General features: G+C 40.4%; 1 protein-coding gene across 1 annotated transcript; it reads left to right on the top strand.

Annotated features, from left to right (window-relative positions):
* The first annotated feature begins 537 nt into the window (after positions 1-537).
* Positions 538-8,596, top strand: LOC311145950 (prolyl hydroxylase EGLN3-like). The gene is made up of 5 exons (XM_084182353.1): positions 538-1,164; positions 5,986-6,105; positions 6,583-6,719; positions 8,087-8,160; positions 8,340-8,596. Exons 1-5 carry the CDS (start codon positions 799-801, stop codon positions 8,372-8,374), a joined length of 732 nt encoding a protein of 243 aa, XP_084038479.1. The 5' UTR covers positions 538-798; the 3' UTR covers positions 8,375-8,596.
* The last annotated feature ends 264 nt before the right edge of the window (positions 8,597-8,860 follow it).

Genomic DNA, 8,860 nt, shown 5'->3' with positions numbered 1-8,860 from the left:
ACAAAGTTTTGTAGACTTTACCCTTTGCCAAAGTTTTTAAAAATGTGTGTTGTTTAAAAGGAGTGCAATGGCGAATTGAGTTCTTGCGCACACGCACTTCACAGAGTAGTTGTTCCCTAACGAAAATATGCAAATGTAGGCTAGAACTCGCCAATAGGATCTCGCTAGCTCGTGCTTGGCTCTGCCCATCTCTTTGCTTGTTCTGCCCACTATGATTAATTTGCTCCCGTTGGAAACTACAGGCTATGCTCTATCTTGGGGTAGTTAGAAAAATCTTTGTCTGCGGAGAGGAAGTGGAGCGATCTAGCGGCTTCGAGGGCTACATGCGCCTGGTGGAATCCTCAATGGCGGCACCACACTTGCACAAAAATAAACACGTATTATTTTTTAAATAAATTGCAAAGTCCAATTACCACCAAAATACTTATAAACATCTGTATTTTATCATCCCTAATGAAAACGACAATTTTAAAGCGTGAACGCAGAAGTGATTTAAATTAATGAAACTCCTTGCCCCCGCCCCTCTAGCGCTACAACACGTCCAGCACGATCCGTATTTATATGCAGGTGCCTCTCATTCTCTGCTTGTTTACACTTTGAAGTGAGTTTAGGTTTGATGCAAAACAGAATTCTTGTGAAATTGCATCTCTTAAGAATTTATTCTAGTCGTTTCTGCAGAGCGAGAAGGGCTGCATTATTGAAACATATGTATCAGTGAGCCTAACTCACTGACACTATCGTGGCAGTTGCATTAACATAACTTTAGGAGCTTAGTTAAATTCCTCATAAATCGTGAAAATGCCTCTTCTGCAACATATATTGGACACAGACTTGGAGCGGTTAGCCCTGGACCTGATTGTCCCGTCCCTTCTTGACCAAGGATTCTTTTACGTGGATAACTTTCTAGGAGAATTGGTTGGACACATTGTTTTGGACCAAGTCAAAGAGCTGCACAACTCTGGAGTTCTGCAGGATGGACAGCTGGCTGGTCCTGGCCGGAGTTCCGGGGTTTCCACAAGGAACATTCGGGGTGACAAGATAGCCTGGGTCAGTGGAGTTGAAAGGGGGTGCGAGGCTATTAACGTCCTCCTTACATTAATCGATAAGTTGGTTTCTCATTGCATCGGCCGACTTGGGAAAAGCATAATTCGAGAAAGATCAAAGGTAAATTGTGCGACAATTGTGCGTAAATTGCGTGCATATCCGTGGTTTGAAGGTGGGAAAAATGTGTGATCACTTTGTCCTAATATTCTATTTGATTATGTTAATATAGTAGCTAGGGCTGTGAATTCTAAACGATATTTAAGGGATAATCAACGAGGGGCTATGCGTTATATGGAAAATAATGCACAATGACATGTGGAAGGTGTGTCCCACAACGAGTAGCGGAGTGGCACTAACCTTCGACGGAGTTGCTTTGTTTAACAGAGAACGCATGGAACACAAAGTTGACTATCCTGCTTATACCACGGCTATAATTGAACACATTTGCTGCTAGAAATGTGTTCAACATCAACTGAAGTAGCTAGCTAGCAAGTTTACGAGATAGCCACAGTAGTTGCCTTGGACGTGACCAAACAAACAGACTTGCTAGATAAGAAACCATCCTCATAGCTTGCTATTATGAAAATCGAATTCAACAACCCCAATCATGTTTTCAATTTGACTTTTGCTTTCAAAAGCAGCTCAAACATAGAACATGTAAGAATGAACTTCATAGCCATTTTAATATTACCATGCATTATAGGGAAATAATGCACGATCTAGAATATCCTTCAAGCCAATCAGAAACGATTATTCAACAATGCCATGGTATAATTAAGCAATAAGGCACAAGAGGCAGTGCTGTATCATGAATACAGTCGCAGGTAAATGGCGTTGTTAGGCCCGAGGCGATAGCGGAGGGCCAGTCAACCCATTTACCTGTGACTATATTCATGATACAGCACTACCTCGTGTGTCTTCTGAAAAAATGATTGTTGTCTATCAACAATGACAAGCCACCGGGGTTTGACAACTTGGATGGAAAATTACCGAGGATAATAGCAGACGATATTGCCACTCCTATTTGCCATATTTTCAATTTAAGCCTACTAGAATCTGTGTGCTCCCAGGCTTGGAGGGAAGCAAAAGTCATTCCGCTATCTAAGAATAGTAAAGCCCCCTTTACTGGTTCAAATAGCCGACCAATTAGCCTGTTACCAACCCTTAGTAAACTATTGGGAAAAAATAGTTTGACCAGGTACAATGCTATTTTACAGTAAACAAATTGACAACAAACTTTCAGCATGCTTATATAGAAGGACATTCAACAAGCACAGCACTTACACAAATGACTGATTGGCTGGGAGAAATTGATGATAAAAAGATTGTGGGGGCTGTTTTGTCAGACTTAAATGCGGCTTTTGACATTATCGATCATAGTCTGCTGCTGGACAAACTCATGTGTTATGGCTTTACTCCCCCTGCTATATTGTGGATACAGAGTTACCTGAACACAGAGGGTGTTTTGTAATGGAAGCCTCTCCAACATAATCCAGGTAGAATCAGGAATTCCCCAGGGCAGCTGTCTAGGCCCATTACTTTTTTCAATCTTTGAGTAAAGCCAGTGTGTATGCGGATGACTGTACACGTCAGCTACCACAGCGACTGAAATGACTGCTACACTTAACAAAGAGTTGCAGTTAGTTTCAGAGTGGGTGGCAAGGAATAAATTATTCCTAAATATTTCTAAAACTAAAAGCAGTGTATTTGGGACAAATCATTCACAAAACCCTAAATCTCAACTAAATCTTGTAATAAATAATGTGGAAATCGAGCAAGTTGAGGTGACTAAACTGCTTGGAGTAGCCCTGGATCGTAAACTGTTGTGGTCAAAACATATTGATACAACAGTAGCTAAGATGGGGAGAAGTATGTTGATAATTAAGCACTGCTCTACCTTCTTAACAGCACTATCAACAAGGCAGGTCCTACAGGCCCTAGTTTTGTCACACCTGGACTACTGTTCCGTCGTGTGGTCAGGTGCAACAAAAAAGGACTTAGGAAAATTACAATTGGCTCAGAACAGTGCAGCACGTCTGGCCCTTGGATGTACACAGAGAGCTAATATTAATAATATGCATGTCAATCTCTCCTGGCTCAAAGTGGAGGAGAGATTGACTTCATCACTACTTGTATTTATGAGAAGTATTGACATGTTGAATGCACCAAGCTGTCTGTTTGAACTACTGGCGCACAGCTCAGACAACCATGCATACCCCACAAGACATGCCACCAGAGGTCTCTTCACAGTCCCAAAGTCCAGAACAGACTATGGGAGGCACACAGTACTACATAGAGCCATGACTACATGGAACTCTATTCCACATCAAGTAACTGATGCAAGTAGTACAATTAGATTTAAAAAACAGATAAAAAACATCTTATGGAAGAGCGGGGACTGTGAAGCAACACAAACAGCAGCTAATGGGGATCCATAATAAATACAAATCTCACCACCGCTAATGAGATGGGTTTGCTTGATGCATGACGCGTCGGAGCTTCTCAAAGTCAGGGGGCGTGGTCGACAGTGTCACTTCATCTCTGCTCTCACATCCAACCTGGATCGATATTTGGTTTTAATGCAGACGAGAGCACTGAATCTAGCTTCACACAGATATGAGCTGGCAAAGGGTAGCCTACCATGAGTTTTATGGTGCTTTCAAGACAACTGGGAACTTGGAAAAATACGAGCTCAAATCATGATGTCAGTGATCTTTAGGTCGGAAAGTCAGAGCTCTAGAAAGGCCTGAGTTCCCAAGTTGGAATTCCAAGTTAGATGACCGTTCAAAGATTTTTCCCAGTCGGAGCTCGTTTCTTTCCAAGCTCCCAGTTGTCTTGAACGTACTGAAGTCGGAAGTCTGAGATTTCCGAGTTCCCAGGTAAGAGTTCCCAGTGTTTTGAACGCGGCATTAATGCTCAAAAGGGAGACTGTAGGGTATTCCCTTTTAGTCCCTTTGGCCTGCCCACCATTCCGTGATGGATGGAGCCTCATCTGTGCAAAAATATGGAATCAGTTTTTCATCAATATAGCCACGCAACACACTGAACATCCCATATGCCGTTTCATTCTCGGGAATTGTGAGAAAGATAGGACAGACTGACCCTAGCACCCCGGCAAATAGACTATTGCAGCATAGATACTGGGGACTGAGACGGGGGGTCGGGGGACACTGCACATCCCACCACCTCCCTTCTCTCTTTCTCACATGCCTGCATCCTGCTCCCAACCTTATGTAGACAAACCATTTATCAGGTGGACTGATTATAAAAACAACTGGAGTAACAACAAAAACTAGCTGTTGTTTACCTTGATTTTTAAATTAAAGGAAGGCAATAAGAAGAACAAAAACATTCTGAATGATCTGTAAAAGGATTTATAGATATAAATCTATGGATGTATAGAGCGAGAGAGAGAGAGGGGGAGGGAGGTAGGTAGACCTAGCAGTACTACATGAAGAGTCTGCTGGCTCACGCTCCACACGTAGCACTGTCATTAAACCTTCAACATCCTGGCAGCCTTCCAGCTTTGCTCTGTGTGGACTTCCCCTTCCTCGCTCTCTTCCTTTCTCTCTTGTTTCACATGTTTTCACTCTTCTTTGACAACACTGTGCGAACATGCATACACTCCCCCAATGTAGACAGTAACAGTCCTAATACTCCTTTCCTCAGCACGTGCTGACAGGAGATATGATGCTGTGCAAATAAACTAAAGGATCACTTTATCAGATAAGACCCTTGTGACGTTGCTTCTGAAGAGTGATTTTATTGCAGCTTTATTATATAGGTGTATGCATATATCAATCGTTCAATAATCAAAGGAGAGAGAAATGTTTAATTATATGATGCATGTCTAAAGGTTGCTGTTAAATTGTAAACGTAATTTTCCCTGAAATAAGACCACAGATTTGTCCCTTTGCATTGTAACCTAGCTACTGGAAAGGAAATGCGTTTTTATTTGTCCACAGCTGTCCTTGACACACAACCTTCAGGGAAGTCACTTGTTAAGCAACGCAGTGGCTGAATTCAATGTGTAGGCAGTCTGAGTCCAGTGACCTTTTTCTGTACTGTGAGGGTCAAAGGTTCCTCCATATGCAGGAACGGGACCTCAGGACCTCCTGTTTCCTGAGGGTTAGGAAGGTACAGCTGTTTTGTTGGGCTGAGAGAAAAGGGCTGTGCAACCACAAGGTCAAATATGAGGTGCTTAAATTTGTCCTGTTGCACACATACTGTACAATTGTGTGGTGAAATGGAAATGTGGTTTTTGCATATCCCACTCCCCCAATTAGGGTTAAGTGCCATTTTCAAGGACAGATCGACAGATTTTTTATTTAGTCGGCTCGGGGATTCAAACTAGCAACCTTTCGGTTACTGGCCCAACGCTCTAACCGCTAAGCTACCTGCCGCATATTGTGGAATCATATGGCTATCTATATCCTCATCATGTTTCAACAAAACATTTGGATCCAATCCTGTTCCTTTGCATCTGCACTGTAGCACACATGCTAAATATCACACGTTGCCAAAATAAAATATAATTTGACAAAATGTTGCCTTGGCTGGGCCTCTAGCAAACCTTCTATCTGATCCAATGTATCCACTATTGGCCCTTGACCACAAGCGTCTTCATTAGCATTGCTTTGAGGGCTTTTCTTGGCTTTCTTATTACAAGATAAATGTTTTGCAACCAAGATATTTACCCATCAATCTCTTGTTCTATTTTTGTCTCTGATATGCAGACACTATTTCTGTATTCTTAGAATATTCCAAGGCCACTGAAAAATGCACAAATACTTTCCCACACAAAGGCTTCTGTAACAGGGTACACTACAGTCTGTTGTTTGTTACATATTATCACATGATTAATGATGATCAGCGAGTATACTAAATATAATGTGTAATGGACTGAGAATGTATGTTTTGTTTTGTGTTTGTCTATTTCAGGCAATGGTGGCGTGCTATCCAGGAAATGGGACAGGATATGTGAAACATGTGGACAATCCCAATGGTGACGGTCGCTGTGTCACCTGTATCTACTACCTGAACAAGAACTGGAACACAGAGGTGGAGCAGCAGATTAATTACATATGCATTCCATATTTATTACATATTACATTAACTACACATTATTATTATTATTATTATTATTACATATTTATTGAATATGTATTACACATTATTACATATATACATTTCTTACACATTCTTATTACATGTATTTGTCACCTATTCTAAAATAGGTGCAATCAACGGCAATCCTTTTAAATTACACTTACATTTTCAAGAAAGTCCCTGTTTTTTGTATTTTTCGATGATTGTTTAGTTCCCAATATAACATAATGAACGATTGTCATTATATTTAAGCAAGGTTTATTTTTAGACTATGAAAATGTGAGATATTGCCATCAAAAAAGTATGCCCACCACTTGTTGGAAAACCCCATCTGGCTTCTGATCTTTGTAAATTGCAGACCAAGTCTCTTAAGCTTAACTTCTTATTCTGTAAAGCTGAAGTCAACAATATGTATTTGTTATTTTGCAGGAGCATGGAGGAATTCTTAGGATTTTTCCAGAGGGCAAATCCTACGTTGCAGATGTTGAGCCCCTGTTTGACAGACTGTTGTTCTTCTGGTCAGATAGAAGGAATCCACACGAAGTGCTGCCGTCATATGCAACAAGGTCTGTTTGATGCATCATACTGTTATTATATAGATAAATACTCTTTTAATTCATATACACTACCGGTCAAAGGTTTTAGAACACCTACTCATTCAAGGGTTTTTCTTTATTTTTACTATTTTCTACATTGTAGAATAATATATATATTTTATATTTGAGATTCTTCAAATAGCCACCCTTTGCCTTGATGACAGCTTTGCACACTCTTGGCATTCGCTCAACCAGCTTCACCTGGAATGCTTTTCCAACAGTCTTGAAGGAGTTCCCATATATGCTGAGCACTTGTTGGCTGCTTTTCCTTCACTCTGTGGTCCGACTCATCCCAAACCATCTCAATTTGGTTGAGGTCGGGGGATTGTGGAGGCCAGGTCATCTGATGCAGCACTCCATCACTCTCCTTCTTGGTAGAATATATCTTACACAGCCTGGAGGTGTGTTGGGTCATACCATAACACCTCCTCCTTCATGCTTTACGGTGGGAAATACACATGCAGAGATCATCCGTTCACCCACACCGTGTCTCACAAAGACCGGTCTAATGTCCATTGCTCGTGTTTCTTGGCACAAGCAAGTCTCTTCTTATTATTGGTGTCCTTTAGTAGTGGTTTCTTTGCAGCAATTTGACCATGAAGGCCTGTCTCCTCTGAACAGTTGACGTTGAGATGTCTGTTACTTGAACTCTGTGAAGCATTTATTTGGGTTGCAATTTCTGAGGCTGGTAACCTTAATGAACTTATCCTCTGCAGCAGAGGTAACTCTGGGTCTTCCATTCCTGTGGCGGTCCTCATGAGAGCCAGTTTCATCATAGCACTTGATGGTTTTTGTGACTGCACTTGAAGAAACGTTCAAAATTCTTGACATTTTCCGTATTGACCTTCATGTCTTAAAGTAATGATGGACTGGTGTTTCTCTTTGCTTATTTGAGCTGTTCTTGCCATAATATGGACTTGGTCTTTTACCAAATAGGGCTATCTTCTGTATACCTCCCTACCTTGTCACAACACAACTGATTGGCTCAAACGTATTAAGAAGGAAAGATATTCCACAAATGTAACTTTTAAGAAGGCACACCTGTTAATTGAAATAATTACACTTTTTTGGTTACTACATGATTCCATATGTGTTATTTCATAGTTTTGATGTCTTCACTGGTATTCTACAATGTAGAAAATAGTAAAAATAAAGAAAAACCCTTGAATGAGTAGGTGTGTCCAAACTTTTGACTGGTAGTGTACAAAAAGGTCTTAATCTGCTGTTGAATGTATCATAATATTGTTATTATTATTATTATTATACAGATTTTCATAAAATGATAGATGCAATGTAATTATGTATTAATAATAATTGTGAATCTTGCTATGTTCCAGATATGCTATAACAGTGTGGTATTTCGATTCAGAAGAAAGAGCAGAGGCAAAGAGACGGTTCAGAGTCTTAACAGGTACAGTTCTCCATTTGATCAATCAATGTGTAAACAAAAACATCTGCTAACGCTTTACATTAAGTTGCTCTTATTCCTATGCAGTAATTACTACAGTTAATGCATTGTATTTATATAGTACTAAGATTAGGTTACAACCTGTATCCTAATCATTAATGGCATTCATCTGTCTTTTTCAGCCTCCACTCAGGACCAGGACGGAAGCACCATGTGAACTGTGACCTTTTTAAGAGACTGCATCTTGTGTGACACAATAGAACAATAAATCCCCAATCCTTCGTGTTGACATGGGCTGACAGAGTTTTCACACTTTGGTCTCATCACCTGTTTGGATTTTGGTATCTCTTCTAAAAGCTACAAAGATGTTGAAAGCTACAAAGATGTGTGACTGATGGCTTTGTACATATTTTGAAATTAAATTATTTGCTGCTCTTTCAATAACCAGGGTACTCATTACTGTTTTTAAACCCACGTGCCCTGAATCAACCCAAATAACACTGTACTACTTCTTGAAATGTCTTCATCCTCCTGAGACCCAGCAATTCATTTTTGTTCACTCTAATGGACAGTAGTTGTTGATTTGTATTTCTGAGGCCATACATGGCACTGTGTTAAGTCCTGTTGTAACTTTGAGAGGACATTCCGGGCTTTTCAATGATATCACATGTATGGGGGTGTGACCTTGATGACTCTTTCTTCT

The sequence above is a fragment of the Coregonus lavaretus genome, assembly GCF_964263955.1.
Source record: "Coregonus lavaretus genome assembly, chromosome: 18".
NCBI classification, from domain to species: Eukaryota; Metazoa; Chordata; class Actinopteri; order Salmoniformes; family Salmonidae; genus Coregonus; species Coregonus lavaretus.
The sequence above is the reverse complement of the archived record's forward strand: the minus strand, read 5'-3'. Positions and strand labels throughout refer to the sequence as shown.

Excerpts from the sequence above, each read along its gene's own strand:
- LOC311145950 (XM_084182353.1), top strand. The coding sequence starts at position 799 with ATGCCTCTTCTGCAACATATATTGGACACAGACTTGGAGCGGTTAGCC. Across the intron at positions 6,106-6,582 it reads ACAAGAACTGGAACACAGAG|GAGCATGGAGGAATTCTTAG; the intron begins GTGGAGCAGCAG and ends GTTATTTTGCAG. Across the intron at positions 6,720-8,086 it reads CTGCCGTCATATGCAACAAG|ATATGCTATAACAGTGTGGT; the intron begins GTCTGTTTGATG and ends GCTATGTTCCAG.